This window comes from Myotis myotis, unplaced genomic scaffold (genome assembly GCF_014108235.1).
Source record: "Myotis myotis isolate mMyoMyo1 unplaced genomic scaffold, mMyoMyo1.p scaffold_m19_p_3, whole genome shotgun sequence".
NCBI classification, from domain to species: domain Eukaryota; kingdom Metazoa; phylum Chordata; class Mammalia; order Chiroptera; family Vespertilionidae; genus Myotis; species Myotis myotis.
The window spans coordinates 175,036,469-175,057,602 of NW_023416335.1; the positions used below are offsets into that span (position 1 = coordinate 175,036,469).

General features: G+C 39.5%; 1 protein-coding gene across 7 annotated transcripts in view; it reads left to right on the forward strand.

The window, feature by feature from the left end:
- The window catches only part of DENND5B (DENN domain containing 5B), a 175,763-nt gene that overhangs the window by 78,981 nt on the left and 75,648 nt on the right, over positions 1 to 21,134 (forward strand). For all 7 annotated transcript variants that reach the window (XM_036298018.1, XM_036298012.1, XM_036298013.1 and 4 more), the window contains 2 exons: positions 2,561 to 2,670; positions 11,802 to 12,468. In XM_036298018.1, the coding sequence (XP_036153911.1) occupies positions 2,561 to 2,670; positions 11,802 to 12,468 (777 nt within the window). The remainder of the gene's footprint in view (positions 1 to 2,560; positions 2,671 to 11,801; positions 12,469 to 21,134) is intronic.

The window sequence follows — 21,134 nt, forward strand, 5'->3', positions numbered from 1 at the left end:
AATTGGGCCTCAAGAGGGTGTGGTGTTCCTTAGTGAGCAGAACAATTATATTGAAAATGGCACTGTCGTGACTTTTCTGATTTATCTTTTGTCCCATTAATAACTTCATATATGAATGAGGATAATGTTACTATTTTAACTGAACTCGGGCAGGAATCATTAAAAGGTAAGTGTTTCAAGGAGTTCTGTCCTGCGAATGTGCTGTTTCTTATGCCCCACAGTGTTTCATATTTTATTTACATTCACGGATAATAAAAACAAGCATTTTGGGAATTTGAGGGTGGGCGAAGGAGAGCGTTTCTTGGTGGCTGTATATTTCTGAGGCTATCCTGTTGCTGTGTCAATAGCACAGTCAGCAGATACACCTTTAGAACCAGGAGAAAGTGTCTGTTTTATTTTTTTCTCTGACTTGAGGTGAAGTAAAAAGTAACCTTTTTTTTAAAATGAAGAAGTGACTAATCTAGAATGTAGTATTAGCTTAAAGATGGCATTCATCCTCCCGAAATAAACCATTCTGAGCCCTAACTCTTTTCTTCAGACACATTGACTCATGGACTATTTCCCGTGGACTTTTTGATGTTTACAGACCCTTAGAAGCATGGTGCAAAAATGGGTAACTTGCCTTAGGGATGCCTTTGACCTTTGTCTTCTTGAAGTGAAAACTCTCTACTCCATCTCTTAAAAGATGGAAACATGGGGTAGGAAGATGAAATGCTGGCCTAAATAAGTAAGAGGAACAAACCCAAAGGAAAATGATCATTAGCCAAGGGTTCAAATTAGAAACAGTAGGTTACTTGCAGCAAGTCTATTTAAATTATGTGCCTTTATTCAAAAAAGCTCTTGGATACTATATTGCAATCTCCAGGAAGATTTTAGAGCAAGCATGTCAAACTCAAAGGGTAACACGGGCCAAATAAACAAGGTTTAAGTTTATGTGGGCCGCAAAAAAAACAAAAGCTTCAATTTTCATAGAAACGTAGGTTTATTTTGATAGAGACATGCTGAATACAAAGGGCTGAAATAAATGAGTAGTCGTTAACATAAGATAATAGAACATTTTAATAAAAATTAATATTTTTTCTTGAACATTAACTTACCAGACACTGAATAACTGCACAAATTAATAAGCGTAACGCAAATAAACCTATTTTTCTTGTTCTCTGAAAGCGAAATATTTCCTGTAGCACACACCAAACAAGTCAGTCCAAGACTAATGACGTGGCCATCGGCTGCTAAAATATTCGCTGCTAGTATTAGTGGAGAGAAATGGTGCGCCTGTGCGTAAGGCGTGTAAGGGAAATGAATGCAACACTATTATAGTAATCTAGTCATTAGCGAACATTGTAGTTTGTTATTAATAATTATGTATAACAGGATATTGTAAAAACTAAGTTACGAAATTTTTATTAAAACATTTCTTACATACCATTATATTGAATGGGCTGCAAAAATATTTGTTGTGGTGAGTTTGACATGTTTGTTTTAGAGTGTGCTTTTTCTCCTTCTGGGATCTGTCTTGCACTAAAAGGTGTTTTAATATTCATATCTTAATATTTTTATGAAAAATGGAAACGGAGTCTGACTACATGTCCAAGTGTGACTCATAAGTTGCTTTATGATATTTTTACTGGTACAAATACTGGTAACTGGCATTTATCTTTTGATATAACAGCTCATGTTTTGCGCTTAAAAAGTAAACTTTAAAAGTACAGAAAACACAGGAGAAAAAATAATGTTACTCCAAGGTCTTCTACTTTCTCAGTATCAGCTTTTTGACATTGAGAATTAAAGATCCATCCACATTAAAATAGTTTATGAAACTAAGGCATTTGTAGGTAACAGGTCTCATGGGATTTAATTTGATCGAAAAACTGAGCTGACAGCTATTATTAAATTTTCTTATATATAACAATCAAAGACTAGTCTACTTTTCTTTCCAGATTTTTGACAGGTGATGAATTTGGCTTAGAATAGATTGTTTCTTTTCAGGGTTTAGTGTATTCAGTGTGTTTTGTCTACTAAGCTAGACAACTCAGTAATGATGTTTCTAATTCTGTTAATTCTTGTAAAAGCCTGGAGATGCAGTCACGTTTACCAGAGAATTTTGTGGAAATTTAAGCCCATTGCCTTTTTTGAGTACTATAGCATTGGGTCTGTCCATGTACAAAATTTCAGGATTGTAAGAGGTATGATCAGCTTAATTCAGGATGTTTCTTTAATGAATTAAATGTTTCCAAATAGATATTTTTATCACTACATATTGCAGTGAGGACAATAATTAGGTTACGGCAAGGATTATATCATATCTGACTTTTAGTATCAGTTGTCTAGCCAGGATTTTAAAATTCAGAATCTAAAGTCTTCAATGCAGACCTTTCATTACAGGTGGTTGGTTGTTGTTTTTTCATTTGTCCATTGAGAATTTTACGGTGCAGACTGTTAGAAGTAGAAATTGAATTAGATTTCAGCATCATCAGTCAGTATGGCTACAAAATAAAACTAAAGCTATGGCATGCTTTTGAGGAAATTCTAGATGTTAACTAATTGTTATTTGATATAGGTGAAAATTTTGACCAGAGTCCTTTGAGAAGAACATTCAAATCCAAGGTTCTGGCCCACTATCCTCAGAATATAGAGTGGAACCCTTTTGATCAAGATGCAGTGAATATGGTATGTATGTTTCTTTTCCTTTTTAGCCTTTTTATTTTACTGAGATGACAATAGTGACTATTTTGAATGTCTTACATTATTTTATGTATGTATGTATGTATGTATGTATGTTAGTCCTCACTCAAGGATATTTTTCAATTTATCTTATTTTATTTTATTTTTTTTTAGAGTGAGGGAAGGGAGGGGGAGAAACAGAGAGAGAGAAACATTGATGTAAGATGTCTTTCTCACATCGATTGGTTGTATCACGCCTGTGCCCTGACCATCGTCGGGGATTGAGCCTGCAACTGAGGTACATGCCCTTGACTGGAATTGAACCCGGGACCTGTCAGTCCAAGGGCTGGTGCTCTAACCACTGGGAAAAACCAGCTAGGGCATTATTTAATTCTTTAAATATACATTTTTATATGATAATATACTCATTTATAGATGTAAAAAATTAAACTCAGAGAGTTTCAGTAACTTGTCTAGGGTCCCCATAGCAAATAATTATATGCAGCGGACCCTCCAAACCATTTTCTTTTCCTACTATTAAGCTGTGTTGTGAGTTTGTATTAACTAACACATAGATGGCTTTGATAAACAGTGAAAATACTTTGTTTTCCTGGAAAGAATCCTGATGGAAGGAATATGGTTACAGTTCTCATATTTCAGGGAATGTTGTATGATAGGCCTGTAATGTACCATAGTCACAGAGTAAAGAGCGAAAGGCCCTTCAGTGCATCATTCAGACAGTAGGAATTTGTTTGTAAGGACTTTGAATGAATGTCGTGCATTACCAGTGGTGATTTTAAGTCCCTTTAGAGATTCTTGGACCTAACTAAGTAGGTCAAAGTTTGCAGATCACTTAGGAATCTGCAAATTAATGGGAAAATAGTAAAGAAAAGAGTGTCAAAATAAAGCAATGGAAAAATGGATAAGAATGTAAATAGCTTATAACACTTGATCCCCTTAAGTTAGTAAGATATTTCAAAGTATAAATTATTTTGTGAGAAATTAGAATGGTTTCCAGAACTAGGGTCTTAACTACAATATAAACCCACAGTCATTTGGAACCAAATATCACACTGATGTGTGTGTGTGTGTGTTTTCTTTTAATCATTTGAATGGATTAAAAGTGATATATCTGTGAAATTAGGGAGGGTCCTGCTTAGAAGCCTGGATAATATTTTAGACCCCCTTGAACTCTGTGATTATAAAAATCAGGGGGCTCCAAAGTGAGCAAATCAGAGATCAGGCATGACAGGCACCGAAATGATTAACGGTGGACTGAGACACTAATCGGTATGGGTTATTTTGTCTTTGTTTTTTTACTATTTTAAAGGTAGAGCCAAAAGACCCTGTTACTATAAGGGAAGGAAGTTAATGTTTAGTAGATGCCTGCTAGACACTTCATGTATGTGACTTTCACATACATGCTTGCATGTACCCAGTGAGGACCCTAACTCATATTTTGCAGAGGTTTAGTTACTTGTCCAGAGTTATGCAGGGAGTCTCAGAGCTTAAATCCAGATCATTTTTCCCTCCAGCTCACTCCCTACCCCCCCATGTTGTCTCCCCCAAAGAAAAACTATGCAACTTAGTTTTGACCTGCACTAAGATGATATGGGTCACATTGGACCTTTGTGGTATTTCTATATCACAGTGAACCCATTCCAGTCTGGGGCTTGTACCAAGCAGGGAGTTAACGTGGTAATTTTCTAAGGACAGATGCCTAAGCCTCCTGGCACTTTAAGTCTTCACAGAATCCAGTGCAGTTATTTCTCTAAACTGTCACCCAATACCAAAATAACCAGAGATGCCATTTTACTGGAAGTTAGTAATGCGGAGCCCAGCCTCCTGTTTGGTGAAGACAAAACTATAGATATAAAGTAGAACACAGTTGTTGTATTTCTGGGAGTTGGAGAATTACAGACAAGTTTCTGACTAAAATAGCCAACAAGCAGCAGTGACAAAAAAAACAATTTATCAGCTGCTTATGCCAGCAAATTAATGGGAAAATAGTAAAGAAAAGAGTGTCAAAATAAAGCAATAGGAAAATGGACAAGAATGTAAAAGGATTATAACACTTGATCCGCTTAAATTAGTAAGATATTTCAAAGTATAAATTACTCTGTGAGAAATTAGAATGGTGTCCAGAACTAGGGTCTTAACTACAATATAAACCTACAGTCATTTGGAACCACTCAAGGATTTTTTTCAATTTATTTTATTGGAACCAAATATCACACTGATGTGTGTGTGTGTGTGTGTTTTCTTTTAATCATTTGAATGGCTTTTGCTTCTATCTGCAAAAAATGAATTTTAAATTAATTATTCATTTCCTTACTCTGTCTTTGCTATTTTCCTCTCTCCTTGCCTCTGAGGTTATTTTGTGTAAGCAGCAAGTTTCCCTCTGAAGAATAAACACATACGTGTGTATTTTGATGGTTAAGCACCACACAGCATTTTGTTCATTGCTGCAAATCTAAAGGGATTTGCTGGCACTCCTTGAAAATCTCTGAAAAGCATCCCATTAAACTAGTCTGCATTTGGGTCATAGATTTACTGCCCTTAATTTCCTCTTTGATTTATTAGTAAGTGCATTTGTATGAAGCTATAATTTATTCCCACCAAAAGGTATAAAGCTTTGTTCTGTTTGTAAGATTTATCTTTATTGTTGAAAGTATTACAGATGTTTTCCCTCCCCGCCCCCCCCCCCCCATTGACCCCTTCCACACCACTCCTCCCACCTCCAGGCCTCCCTCCCTCCCAGACACACACACTATTGTCTGTGTCTAGAGCTTTGTCCTTGCCTTTAGCAAAATCCCACTCCAAGGAGTGAGTCACCGCCTTCTGTAGTATCCGTCATTCCTCTAACAAGCAACAGTGGTGCTTTGAAATAAGGTTAATTTCACACAGAAATTAAGTACCCCAAAGCAGTGAACTTCGTTAAATAAAAAAATTCCACGTGTATGAGTGCAATGCAAATATAATAGAAAATAGATATAAGTGACAGGTGAAATTGTTTCTGAATTAATTGCTTTTTATATATCTTTTGGTTGTTAATTCAGAAATTTTTATGGGGGAGGCGGGGAATGGAAGTATCATAAAACAGAGAACAATACAACAATCTTATATGCACCACCCAGAATGAACTCATGTCAACATTGACAATTTGCTTCCGGTCCATACCTTTCCTCTTAAAGCATTGCAAAAAGAGTTGAAGTTTTCCTGCCTTTCCCCCCGTTTCAGATCTCTCTCAGCCCTCTGTACTGGCATCCAGATTGTTTATGCAGTGTTCTAGTAGATAGATCTTATCCTTGAGAATGTGTGACTCTGTTGGTTGAGAGTAGTCCCGTGCACCAAAAGGTCGCTGGTTCAGTTCCCAATCGGGACACAAGCCCAGATTGTGGGCTCAATCCCTGGTAAGAGTGGGTGCAGGAGGCAGCCACTCCATGTGTCTCTCTCACATTGATTTCTTTCCCTGTCCCTCTCTCTCTCTTTCCCTCTCTTGCCTTCCTCTCCCATTTTCTCTTTTTCTCTCCCTGTCCCTCTTCCTTCCTCTCACTCTAAAACCAATAAAAACATATTTTTAAAAAATGTAGTGAACCTGGAAATTGTTAGGAAGAAAATATGGTCAATACCTTTGAAGCAAGTTATATGAAGTATAAAGATTCTGTTTTGTATATCCTAAATGAAACATCTGATGTGTGATATTTCTGGCAATAAAAGTGTAACAACTATTATAAAGTTCTAAGTTTACAATCTGTAAAGCTCTAAGTTTACAATTTATTATTTACTTTAATAACGAAGAAGGGTGGAATGGAATAATGAGCAAAGAGTAAAGGATTGGCTGGAAAAAAACCTATTCAGATGCCTATCTTACAAGATTCAAAAAGAAAAGGGCACTATATATGCTTTACAGACTCAGCAAGGATTTGAAATGGATAACCCTTAGTTACATTAATAGGTTTGACATTCGAATGAAAGTAAGCACTCGTTTTAACCCAAGTTTAAGCTTGTGTCTCACAGTAAACTCATAAGAATGGGATTCTAATCCAGTCATTACTGGGGTAGCTCACTTGTTTTCTTAACATCACAGCAATACTATCATACTGCCATCTCAAACTCAGCACATCCAAACTGAATTCACAATCTTCCCACCAACCTTGGTCAGTCCAACCATCTCCCTAGTTACTTAAGTCAGAAATCTAGTATCATCCTTGAAAGCTCTCACTTTTTCACCCTCCCTCCTAGGCAGTCAGTTATGTATCTACCTCTCTCTGTTTCTACACACCCATCATAGTCCAAACCTCCAAGCTCTCTTACCTGGACTCCTGCTCCTGTCCTTTCCGTTCCTCACACTGTAGCTTCCGCCTAAGCTGTTGGTTCTCTCAAAAGCTCTTCTTCACATAGTAAATTCTTATTGACCCCTCAGACTTCAACTTAAATGTGATTCCCTCAAAAAAGCCATTTTAGACCACCTTCCACCACCTTCCCAACATTCAGTCAGGTTCCCTTAGCACCTTGTACCTTTTGTAGCACTTATCCCAACTGCAGTTAATTATTATGTAGTTAGTTGTCAACTTTATGTCTCCTACTATAACTCTGCATCTCACCACTAGGCCAGGAACACTTTCATTCATTGCTGTGTCCCTCACTTTGCAGGGATTCACATCACTGAGTAAATGAAGGAACGTTTACTTGCTTACAATACTTCCCTTCCCCATCCTTGTCTATTCAGATGTCATCTCTAGTGCAAAACCATCCCTTAAGCCATAGTTAGGTGTTTTCTCTTCTCTATTTCTATAAATCTTGAACATACTCCATAGCAGCACTGATCACATCATTTTGTAACTGTTGGTTTACACTATGCCTTTTTTTCCTGTTAGACTGTGAGCTCCCTGAGGTAGGAATTATTTTTATACTTGTCTTTCAGTTATTAAGGTCTAATGCAATACATGTTATAAAATAATATTAAAGGAAGGAGGAAGAGGAGGAAAGTAGGAAGCAAAGCAAACTGACCAACTCTTTCAGAGTTTTCTGAGTAATTTTCTCTTTTATTTGGGTAATAAGAGAGAGGGCATAGGAATCATAGAATGATGGAAAAGAGAAAGAGGAATTACTAAAATTCTAGCCAAACTTCCTAAAGAGTCCAGAGGGACAATAAGGACATTTGGTCAATCAAACCAGGAGATGTACACAACATTGTGAGCCCATTTTTGCTAAATTAATTTTGATTTCCACTGGCAATCTGGGCAATAGTTGTTTTATTGTGAGAGAGTGGTGTGGGGCAGGGGGTATTGTTAGTATATATCAATATTAGGGAGTAACAAGAGATTGTTGAATGCCATAGTGAGTATCTTGATTTCTATCTCAGATTTTCTGAAACATAAACCTGATGTCCTGGCTGGGTAGTTCAGTTGATTGGAGCATTCTCCCAATGCATTAAGGTTGTAGGTTCCATTCCCGGTCAGGGCAGGTATAGGAATCAGCCAATGAATGCATAAATAAGTGGAATAATGACTTATTCAATCTCTCTCTCTCTCTCTCTCTCTCTCTCTCTCTCTCTCTCTCTCTCATCAATAAATAAGTTAAAAATTTCAATAAAGAAACCTGACAATTCATATAATAATTCTTACTTAAAAAATATTTTGTTTATTGATTTCAGAGAGGAAGGGAGAGGGAGAGAGAGATGGAAACATCAATGATGAGAGAGAGTCATTGATCGGCTAGCTCCTCCCCCCCTCACTTCCCCCCCAATTTCCCACTGGGGATCGAGCCGGCCGAGCAACAATTCTTACTTTTAAAAATGAAAAAGCAATAGCATTTTCCAGTTCATGGTTCTCAGATTAGAAATATAATTCTTACTTTTTTTTTATTTGTAGGAAGAGAATTTAAGAATTCTTAACATCTGTTATATGTAGCATAAAAAAGTCATTCTTTACTTTGAGCACAACTTCTGGCAAGCTTTCTCTATAAATGTTTGACTGTGTGCTCAAGAAAGCTACAAACCCTTAAGGGAATATTTGGCAGTTGTTCAGGAACAGTTCAAGCTGTAATTTTGTGGTTTCTGGTGTCAGGAAAGCCTATTGATTAAATTAAATCTTTACGTTGACTTTAGAGGTCACTATGTTTCTTTATGGCCTACTTGAGGTAAAAAGATAACTACAGACTGAATCAGGAGATGAAGTCGGTCTGGTCCTGTTCTCCCCAGCTATTGTCTTTGTTTGTTTTCTTGTTCATTAATTTATTCATTCAACAAATGTGCCATGCATTATGCTAAACAAGCTTTAGTTTAGCCTGGGCCTAGAGTGTTTCAAATCATTCTTCCTACAATCTTTAAAAAAAAAAAATGTGTGTGTATGTATGTATATATATATATTTATTTTATTGATTTCAGAGAGAAAGAGAGAGGGAGAGAGAGATGGTCGTGCAGAAGCAGCCGTAGAGAGTGCTGGACTGGATGAGTGTGATGGTGTTCCAGTAACATTTTACTTACAGGCCAAAAGGCTGTAGTTTGTTGATTTAAAACAGGATTATTATTTTGCTTATAAATCAACAGTTTAGATAGGGTTTGGCAGGGTTGCCCTTCTCAAAGTCTTACCCATTCCTTCATCTTGCCAACAGCTGCTTTCACACTACAGTGGTAGAGTCATTGTAACAAAGTCCATGTGGCCTGAAGACCCTAAAATATTCATCTGAATCTTTACAAAAAAACGTCGGTGGGTCCTTGATGTTGGCACTCTCAACGGCCCACCCAGACTTGCTGGGAGAGTGGCAAGGTTCTGGAAGAGCATGTGGAACTAGAAAAAATTGAGAGCCGTTTTTAGAAATACAATCTGCTACAGGGACAAACCATGTGGATACCTAGGGGAAGAAGATTGCAGCCAGAGGGAATAGCAAATTTTGGCAAAAGCAGGCTGGGTGTGTCACAGAACAGCAATCTGGCTAGTGTTGCTGGAGCAGAGTAGGTGAGCTAGAGAGCAGTGGGCGATGAAGGCAGAGAAGTTGCTGGGGCCAAGTCATGTGGGGCAGGATTTCAGTTTTTAGCGAGATGAGAGGCCATTGGAGGGTTTTGAGAAGTGTGACAAAATGTAACATTTTTAAGGATCACTTTAGCTACATATGGGGACTAGATTATGGGGGACAAAGGCAAAAGCAGGAGACAGGTTAGCAGAATGTTAAATAGTCACCAGGCAAGAGAAGATGTGACTTAGAGTAGTAAGAGTGAAGATAGAACGAGCTAGTTCGTTTCTGAATATATTTTTGAAGGTAGCATTAGTGGTCCTTGTTAATGGACTGGATAATGGTGTGAGCGAGAGAGAAGTCAGAGATGACCCCAAGGTTCTGAGGCGTTCTTGCCGCCTCCTTGGGACCCCTTTGAAAACCGCTGCCTTTCCGAGCAGGAAGGTTGATGAGCCCAGAGGCACATCTAATTCTGTCCCCCTCCTGCTATAAACCTTCAGAGGCTTCCGTTGCCCTCTCCAGACTTCTAATGTGACTCACCAAAGCCCTTCATGGCCCAGCCCCTAATTATTTCTCCTGCGTCCTCTCTCCCCTCCCCTCACCTTGCATCCTGTTCCCCACCCACAATGACTTTCCGTTCCTCAGACCCCCGTCTTCTGTCTTGTCTTCTGTCTTCCGAGCTTTTGCACCTGTTGTCCTTTCTGCCTCCTTATCTCACTAACACCTGTACTTATGCTTAGGTTTCTGCCTGGTTTTTCTTCTTCTCCTCCCCCTCCCCCTCCCCTTCCCCCTCCGCCCCTTCTCCTCTTCCTCCTCCTTCTTCTTCTTCTTCCTTTTTCTTCTTTCTTCCTCCTCTACCCCTTTTCTCATTTATGTCCTTCTGCTGTTTTTTTTTTTTTCATAACAGCCTGTGTTGACCCTGTTATAGTACTTTTCATACTTTATTGTTTATGTTTTTTTAAATCATCTGTCATTCTTACTGGACTAGAAGCTCCACAGGAGCAGGTACTGACTTGTGTCTGTCTCTCTCACCATCCTGTCACCATCTAGGGCCTCGCTCATAAAGGCAGTTAGCAAGTGTTTGTTGACAGTTTGACCAAAGTACAGGTAACTTTTCAGGCAAATTGTGTTTTCTTGGTAATGTGGGGATGGCTTTGGGGGAACTTCTCACTTTTACCCACATCAGTGATCAAGCCTGAAAAAAGGAAAGAAAAATATAATGTAAAAATGTATGATAAAATTATTTCTATGCAGAAAGCATATTGAAATATAAAAGTAAAAAGGAATATATAAAAATTAATGATTCTATTTGGGTAGTTGAATTATAAGTTCTGTTTTTCTTAGTGTATTTCAAATTTTCTATAATTTGTTTCATTTCTTTTACTTAAAATATTTTTAGAAGAATTTTAAAGACTCAGTTCTAATTTCTTGTGCATTTTAAGTATCTTAAATATAACATCTTTAACTCCTCAGGTAATTTATTCCCAAATTTGACTGAATCCTGAGTAGTTCCCAAGACCCAGAGCACAATCTCTACTGGAAATAATCTGAAATGTCTGGTTTCTCCCCTTCAGCTTCAGTAAATCAAAAATCATTCCACTTTCAAAGTGTATTTTTCAAGGATGAAGTGTCATATTGTTCAAAATAGATAAAATAACTTATTATTCCATATTTATCAAGTGAGCCTTCATCTATTTCCTTATTTCTTTGAAACCTTATCATCACTACTCTAAAAATAGTACTTAAATATTAAATATCTGTAAAGTGCCCTTGAGTATTTTGTCTTCAAGTCACAGATGTAGCAAATGTTCTAGATAAAGAAACTGGCTCAGAGAAGTTACATCAGTGGTTCTCAGCCTTGGCTGCACATTAGAATCACCTGGGAATCTTTTTTAAATCCTGATTTCTGGGCCTCATCCTCCAGAAATTCTGTTTCTTTGTTACTAATGTTGTGGCCCCACTCCATAACAAAGAAACAGAATTTCCGGAGGACGAGGCCCAGAAATCAGGATTTAAAAAAGATTCCCAGGTGATTCTAATGTTCAGCCAAGGTTGAGAACCACCAAGTTACATGATTTGCTGAAGGTCACAAGATGGGATAGGGGTTCTCGAACATTGTCTTTTTCTGGTTTGAAGTTATTCGCGCACTGCATTCTGATGCTTCCCCTCTTCCTCCACAGTTGTGCATGCCGAAAGGGCTGTCTTTCAGAACACAGACTGACAACAGAGACCCTCAGTTCCACTCGTTTATAATCACGCGGGAAGATGGTTCTCGCACCTACGGTTTTGTTCTCACTTTTTATGAAGAAGTTACAAGTAAGCAGATCTGCACAGCTATGCAGACGCTCTACCAGATGCACAACGCCGAGCATTACAGCAGCGTCTACGCCTCCTCCTCCTGCAGCATGGACTCGCTGGCCAGCAGCATTGACGAGGGGGACACAACTTCTCTTTTGAAACTCCAGCGATACAACTCCTATGACATCAGCAGAGACACCCTGTATGTTTCCAAAAGCATATGTTTGATCACACCACTGCCTTTCATGCAGGCCTGCAAGAACTTCCTCCTCCAGCTCTACAGAGCAGTTACCTCGCAGCAGCCACCACCCTTGCCGCTGGAGAGCTACATCCATAATATTCTCTATGAGGTACCCCTCCCACCGCCAGGGAGATCGCTGAAATTTTATGGTGTTTATGAACCTGTCATATGCCAGAGGCCTGGGCCCAATGAACTCCCCCTCTCCGATTACCCTCTGCGAGAGGCCTTCGAGCTCCTGGGGTTGGAGAACCTGGTGCAGCTGTTCACCTGCGTCCTTCTAGAGATGCAGATCCTTCTCTACTCACAAGGTAGGTCTTGCCTAGACTCTGAGTCTCCCGGAAACAAGTACTCATGCTCCCAATTGCTGTGTTTCCATGGGGTTGTATTGTTAGAACCGAATAACACATGGTCAGAAGTCTTTTCTGTTTTGTGTAAAAGGAACAGGTGTCGGTGGGACCAGAGGCCAAGACTTTCCATCTCTTTAGGGTGGCAGTGCTGTAGAGAATAGCAGGAAAGAATACAAAAGCAGTAACTTGGCTGACTTGAGCCTATTTTTTCATGGGAAGTCCCCCCTCTCCCCCTCTGTCCTGATAATACATAATTATCCTAAAAGAAACATTCCTTTTCATAATGAAAGTCAGAGAGTCCTGTTACTACCAGGAACATGTAGACTTTTCATTTTTTACAGATTAGTAAAGGCTCACGTCACAACTCAGCTGACAGTAGAAAGGGAGAAACGAAATTGTTAGGACTCTGCAGCTCCCGAGGGCAGCGGTTTTCAGCCTTTTCACCTCGTGGCACATAAAATATTTATTAAAATTGTGTGGCACAACAAAAAAATTTTTTTTTTGCCGATCTGACAAAAAAATAGGTATAATTTTGATTTATTCACACAGGACAGTTATTGTTGTATTGGCTGTTGTTACTATTGTTTTTTATTTGACAGTCTAAGGCAGCGGTTCTCAACCTGTGGGTTGCAACCCCTTTGGCGGTCGAACGACCCTTTCACAGGGGTCACCTAAGACCATCCTGCATAGCAGATATTTACATGACGATTCATAACAGTAGCAACATGACAGTTATGAAGTAGCAACGAAAATAATTTTATGGTTGGGTCACAACATGAGGAACTGTACTTAAAGGGCCAGAAGGCTGAGAACCACTGGTCAGGGAAAGAGGTCATTGCTCCTGACCAAAGAGTCAGGTATTGCATCTGTTAAATACTCTTTCGGCACCGGGTTGAGGGTGGCTGTCCTAAGGCAGTCAGCTGTGGGTCTTTGCCTGTGGGTGATTCCATGTGGTGAGAGAAGGGGTACGGCTGTGAAACTCTGTACTTTCCTGGGTCTGACAATTCCACCAGAGTTATGTGGGGGCTTTTTGTTTTGTTCTTGATCCCAGAACGAAGTTACTGGTACCTGGGTGATGTTTTTCACTCAGAGTTCTCCCAACACACACTTAAGAAACTAACACAACGTGGGTTTCATTTTCTTTTGCCGGTATGCATAGGGATTTGCAGAGGAAACGGAGATGCTGTGTCTTAATGGGGAATGAATGGAAGGAGAGCGTAAAATGGGACCTGTGCACTGATGAGCCCTCTGAGGAATGTGGCCCCGATATTTGGGTTTGCGTTTTGCTAACTTGTGTTCAGGCAGAACGGAAGTGCAGCCTCCTGACTGCTGCTGTCAGGCTCGTTTTGCCGCGTTCCGGTTTTTCTTTTCTGTTTCAGATGATAAGTGAGAGGCGGAGCCAAGCAGGCTATCTTGGTCCTTCCCCATCTTGTGTGTCTGTTGACACGATTTTCGTGTTGACAGCCTTCCTCGGGGTTGTATTTCTTCAGCTTATCCTACGTAATGTTCTTCGATAATGTGTCCCAGCGTCTCAGTGCTGTTGTCAGGGAGCTCTTCTCCAATAGCCAGTCCGCGCTCTTCCCTTTCCTCGCGCTCTCGCCTTCTTCGTGCTCACCATAACCTAGGATCACCCCTTTGTGTCTGAAAGATTTAACCTGAAGTGATTCTCCCTTCCTTTCTGTTTCTTCCTTTCTTGCTTTATTCCCTGAAGGGACTAAGGATTAGAGAGTTGCTGGAGGGGCAGGGGCTTGGAGCTTAATATGCTCAAGTGTAGTCGTAACCCATTAGAAAAGAGAATTTTAGGTCCTAGGTATACAGGTCATTTTCAAGGTCATATAGTTCAGTGTCCTAATGTTCTGGTTAGAAAGAATATTGGTTTTTGAAGTCATAACAGCCCTGGGTTCAAATCTCTGCTCTGTCACTTACTGTAACCATGGACAAGTTACGTAATCTTCCTGAGTGTTAAGTTTACTTTTATGGGGGGTGACTATTTGTTTTTTCTTCTCCTCACTGATTTATTGTGAAGGCTAAATAAGAAAACCTGTACAAAATAGTTTGAGCATAATTGGCTCACTCTATGACAGTCAATGCTGTTGTCATTATTAGTTTTATTAGTCCTACCTAATCCTTTCTGAATTATGCATATCTTAAATTGTGAGGGTCTAATATATTACTGCATTTAAAGTACCTGGTATAACTTTGTTAAAAAGTTAAGGCCTTTATTTCAGGGTTGAGAACCTAATAAATGTTCTCTTATACTAAATGTCATGCTTTTTTCTTTAAAATATATTTTTGTTGATTTCAGAGAGGAAGGAAGAGGGAGAGAGAGAGATAGAAACATCAATGATGAGAATCATTGATTGAGTGCCTCTTGCACGCCCCTCACTGGGGATTGAACCCGAAACCCAGGCATATACCCTAACTGGGAATCAAACCCCATGACTTCCTGGCTCATAGGTCAATGCTCAATCACTGAGCCATGCCGGCAGGGCTGTCATGCTTTTTTTTTAAAGAAAAAAACCTTCCGTTATCACAGCTCCTGTTTTTAGTAGCACTGTATCTCTCATTGCTTGTGGTCTGTCCGGAGTGCTCTTCTTTCTGCTCTGACTACCTTATCCCATCTGATTTATGGAGTCTGTTGAAAAGTTATAGTTGACTAATGTCCACCTATTTATTTCAGTTTCAGATGAAGAATGATTACTTATGAGCATGTTTTTGTACTCAAATGAATATTTTTTGGTAACTTGATCTTATGTTTAGAACAAGAGTGACTCTTGAGATTGTAGAAATATACATATATATTTTTTTAAGAGTGTCATACAAAAAAAGTCTCATACAATAATTTTATAATCATTCGCTGCAATCACTGTATGTTAGGAATTGTACTATAAAGATGCCTTGTTCGTTTTGGTTTTATTCTCTACCTTTAATCCTCTCAACAGTGAATTAGTACTGTTATCCATCTTTTATCAAGGAGGAGGCTCAGGGATCCAAGCTGTTACATAATGTGGTGCAGCTAGAAATGGGTCTCGGACCAGCCTTTCTGCAGGGCACTTAACCACCATGTTCACTGTGTTGGGCACTGCACCTAACCTTGCCTTCTCTGTCTCAATAAGTTATTTTTAAATTATAAACACATTCTGCAGGTCTGTAGTGTAGATAGCATGCTAAGTAATTACAGAGTATAAAATGAAAGCTCCGTGTAAATGCTCATTTTAATATTGACAATGTCTCTCCCATTAGAGAAAGACATTTCATTTAAACGAATGAAATAAAAGAGTCATTATGTTGATTTGTGCTCTGGTGCCCTCCTTCATTCTTCCTGACTGTGTTAAGGGGGTTTTAATAACATCTGATACTTCATTTCTTCTTCGCGGATAAAGCTGTGCCATGAAATTTTAAAACATTGCAGGTGCTGAAATATTACCACGAAACTGCAAAGGGAATCAAAGTAGATGCATTTCAGTGATGAAATTGTCTTTCTAGACTGATTTGAAATTCTGGTCACAGCCCATTTCAAAGATTCAGACTGTTACTTAGAGAGCGTGTGCATCACAGTCACTTTGCTGTGGTAACTAGCTGGAGATTTTAGGTGGAGAAAGCACGCACCCAGGAGGTTAAAGCTCTTTTCTGGGACCCCCGATCAGAAGAGAGCACTTTCTTCTGCAACCTGGAAGTACCTGGAGCAAGACAGGGAAGACTGGAGTATGGTTCTCTTTTCAAAGGAACAGTGGGGGAATAAAAGGTAGGGGAATCTAAACACCAGGGTCTAACTTTTGATACCAGTAATTAAAGTCTCAGGAACATCTTTGGGCCTTGCTTCCCTCCTTTGACTCTTCACAATGGAAAGAAGCAGTTACCCACAGCCCGTACTGCACTGCCTGCCTGGGTGCCTACACAGCCCTCTTTTCCACTCCCCTCCCTCCTGTAAGTTGGGCGTGAATTTAACCTTGTCAGGAAGTAGAAGCTACTTGAGGTTTCTAGAAAAAGGGGAGAGTTTTCTAATCACAAGTTGCTGACCATACTGAACTGAACACCATAGCTTATTGGTTATGGAGTTTATAAATCATAAAAGCACAATTGATACATTTTTAAAAATAGGTTTGTTTGTTTGTTTTTTAATATATATTTTTATTGATTTCAGAGAGGAAGGGAGAGGGAGAGAGAGATGGCAACATCAATGATGAGAATCATTGATTGGCTGCCTTCTGCACGCCACCTACTGGGGACAGAGCCTGCAACCTGGGCATATACCCTTGACCAGAATTGAATCCAGGAACTTTCAGTCCACAGGTTGACGCTCTACCCACTGAGCTAAACCAGCTAGGGCAAAAATAAGTTCTTATTGATTTTTAGAAAGAGAAGAAGGGAGAGGAAGAGAGAGAAACATTGATGTGAAAGAGAAACATCGACTGGTTGCCTACTGCATGCACCTGGACCAGTAATCGAACCCACAACCTGGATATGTGCCCTGACCAAGAATTGAACTGGTGACCTTCTTGTGCATAGGATGTTGTTCAACCAACTGAGCCACACTGGCCAGGGCACAATTGATATTTTAATTTTTTAAAAAATATATTTTATTGATTTTTTACAGAGAGGAAGGGAAAGGAATAGAGAGCCAGAAACATCAATGAGAGAGAAACATCTATCAGCTGTCCCCTGCACACCCCCCCACCGGGGATGTGCCTGCAACCAAGGTACATGCCCCTGACCGGAACCGAACCCGGGACCCTTGAGTCCGCAGGCTGACGCTCTATCCACTGAGCCAAACCGGCCAGGGCCACAATTGATATTTTGATGGCAGAAAGTGGGTTCCTATGATCTGTATTTTAAAAGCAGCAGAGTATGATCAGCTTTGGCCAATATTTTTATACTATTAGCTTTATTCTGTGATGATAAAGGGATCTTAATATTAAGACATTTTTAAATAATTTTTTGTACATATTCAAGAAACTAATCCTTTGTCAATTTATGTGTAACACATTATATTTTTTTCCAATTTGTGGCTCTTAATTTTCCTTTAGGGGCTGTTTCATGAATTAAGATGCTCTTAATATTTATGAGTTCAAATTTATCGATTTTTTGAGCTCATGACTTAACTTTGCCTTATTTAAGAAGTCCTCTAATTTTGAGATCATAAAAATAGTCTATTTTTTAAAAAAATGTTTTAAAGTTACACTTAGTATTTAAGGCCTTAATCTCTGTATAAGAAGTTGATTTTTGTTTAGTGAGGAAAAGATCAATTTTAATACTTTAGAAATATCCATAACTAGTTATGGGCGAGCAGACATTCTTCCTCCCTCCGATCTTCCATCAGACGTGGAAGTTCCTGTACATGAGAGCGTATTTCTAGCCTTGACGTTTATTCTGCTAGTCTTTCTCTCTCAGTGCTAAATGACCATAGCTTTACAGTAAGTCTTGGCATCTGATAGGACAATTCTCTTCACCACCATCTTTTTATTGAATGCATTGAATTCAGTTTGGGGACAGTTAACATTTACAGTATTGAGTCTCCCCTTCCATGAAAATGTTATATGCCTCCATTTATAAGGATCTTCTTTAAAGTCTGTCAGTAAAGTTTTATAAAGTAAAGTAGATTATAATGTGCAAATAATGACAGCTTTGTTGCTTCTATTCCAATCTTTGTCACATTTATTTCTTTTTCTTGCCTTACAGTACTAACTAGGCCCTCCAGTACAGTATAGAATGGAATTGATAGCAGCAGACATTTTTGTCTTTTCCTGATTTTAAAAAGGATGCTTCTAATGTTTCACTATGAAGTGTAACATTTGCTGTAATGTTTTTAGTAAATAACCTCATAACAGGTTAAAGAAATTCCTTGTATTTCTAGTTTCTTCAAAGTTTTTAAATATTGTGACATGTGTTATATTTTATTGAATACTCTTTGTGTATCAAGATGATCATTTTTTTCTCTTTTTAATCATTTAGTAAGGTGAAAAATCTATATTCCATCCTTACATTCCTATAATAAATCTGACTTTGTCATGATATATTATTACCTTTTTAATATATGCTTGATTTAATTGGATAATATTTTATTAGAATTTTTGCATCTGTGTTTTTTAATGATTTGGTTTATAATTTTCATTGCTTGTACTATCTTGTCTTGTTTTTGGTATTAAGGTGATTCTGACTTCATAGAAAGAGTTGGAAAGTGTTTATTTTTCTCTGGAAGGTAAAATAGAGAAGAGTTTATGTAAGGTTAGAATTATTTGTCCCATGACTACTTGAGAAAACTTGTCTGTAAACTGGTCTTTTTGGAAGATGTTAAGTACCAATTCAGTGTCTGTATGGTTTACTACCGTTCATATAGGGTAAAGTTACATGGGTACAGAATTAGTGGGCTGTTTTTACCACTAGGCCATACAGCTGCATTCAATGTTAACCCCCGTTTTGCCAGATGAGGTGAAGTCAGGACCAGTCAGGCAGGCTCTGAGGAATTCTGACATAAAGGTTTAAAAGTAGAGTTACAAAAGTACTTCTTGCCCTCGCTGGTTTGGCTCAGTGGATAGAGCGTCAACCTGCGGACTGAAGGGTCCCAGGTTCAAGTCCAGCCAAGGGCACATGCCCAGGTTGCGGGCTTGATCCCCAGTGTGGGGTGTGCAGGAGGCAGCCGATCAATGATTCTCTCTCATCATTGATGTTTCTCTCTCTCCCTCTCCCTTCCTCTCTGAAATCAATTTTTAAAAAAAGAAAGTAGTTCTTGCTTTGGAATCATCTTTGCTTCTGACACTTGTAGTCCTGGGCCTGCATCAGGTAGGAAAAAGAAAGTTGAGGCAATATAGGGAGGAAGACAAAAACCATAGTCATTATACCAGCATCCCTCTATCCCCCTTCCCCAGATGCACCAGAAAAACAGAGGAATCTATCTAGTGGGGACCCGCCATTAAGCCCCTTTATGTTGAGTATGAGCATACACACGAAAGCGTGTGAGTCAGCTCTTCATGCCTTTATCTCCACCCTTTTAAGACAGTGGGTTTCAGTTGGCTGGTCCAGTTCTCTATTAAACCTGGCTCTGAGGATGATGAGCAACATGGCATGTCCATTTGATGTGATACCTCTTTGCCTGCTGTTGAATGCTATGTGCTGTGAAGTGCAGTCTGTCTCTTGCTCTGAAGAAATGTAACTCACCAGCCTAAATTGGTAGAGTATCTTCTGTTTCAATCCTCTCACAGTATTTTGAGCATTTGCATCTACCACCGAGAATGCAAAGCTAAATCCAGAATGAGTGTCTATTCCTGTTAGGACTCATTTATAGCCCCCACCACCCCCAGGGCTGCCGCCATCCATCCAATATAATACTCTTGTCAGTCATGGGGGGGGGGGGGTCTCCCCCACCCCCAGGAATCTTCCTCGGAGCCATCTGTAGTCTCCGTCTCTTGTTGGTAGACAAAACAGTTCCTGTTTTGGCATTTTGTGCCTCAGAGGGTGTAAGAGGAATATGTCCAGATTCAACTCATCTCTGCATTGCTGTAGCCCCCCATGTCTACTCATTTCATGGATCCAGGTGGCCACTTCAGAAGGTGCACTTGGTAGTTCCAGTCACCTCCAGAACCTGGGAGGGGCATCAACATGTCCAACTGTAACGTGCCAGGATGATTCCCATATGGCTGTGCCTTATAAGGCATCCTTTTAAAGTCCAGTTTTCCATTGCCCATGAGTCAGTAAAAAAAAAACCAAAACCCCAAACATATGTGCTTTTACCATTGCTGAGTTCTTCCATCACTTCTAGGAAAACAGCATGCACGTCAGCCCACTGAGCTGATGTGATTTTACCTTCCTTGATCACAGTGGTGGCCTTCCAACCAGGGTGTTGTTCATTCAGCTTGGAACTGTCATTCATCAACCAAGCAGCTCTCTGTTGGTCATTTGAGAGGTGTTTATAAGGCACTGTCCACGTGATGATGGAATCTAGCAGCTCGTCACTCAGGTCCAGAGTTAGTCCTGTGGGGAAGGCGGCTCCTGGTTGTAGCTCCTCGCATGCTTCTTGTGACAGGATTCCAATATAAACCATTTCCATTTTATTATGGAACTCTTCTGAGCATTGCCTTCCCTCATTGAAGTGTTTTTCTTGACATCATGGTTATTCAGGTTCCAAGATTATGTTATGTCTCTCAGTCATAGGGATAGTTTAGATTAATGTTCAATAGCAAGCTAGTAATTGCCTCTCAAATGACAAATCTTTCGTCCAACATCCCTAAAGTTGTCACTGGGAGGTGCTCACAGGCTGTTGCCATACGTCCCAGTGTGTGCTCCGCATGGGGCTACTGAACAGTTTGTACCAACACCCCAGCTTCTTTCCTATATCTGCAGCCCAGGCAGTCTTATTTCCATTTAGCATGTCCAATGAACGTTGCTCGAAGGGTGATTTACATGCCTCTGTTCTACCTCCGGGGGAAGCGTTCCCATTTAGACATAATATCCATTCCCATAAAACATTCCCATAGACGCTGTTTAAACATTCCAGTTTTCACCTAAACTTCCACCTTAATCCTATCAACCTTAACATTTTTATATTCTAGTAAAGTAATTGTAGCCTGCGTTACTTCACCAAAGGATTTGGTAGCGTAGTGCATGCGGGGAGTCCCAGAAATATCTCAAAG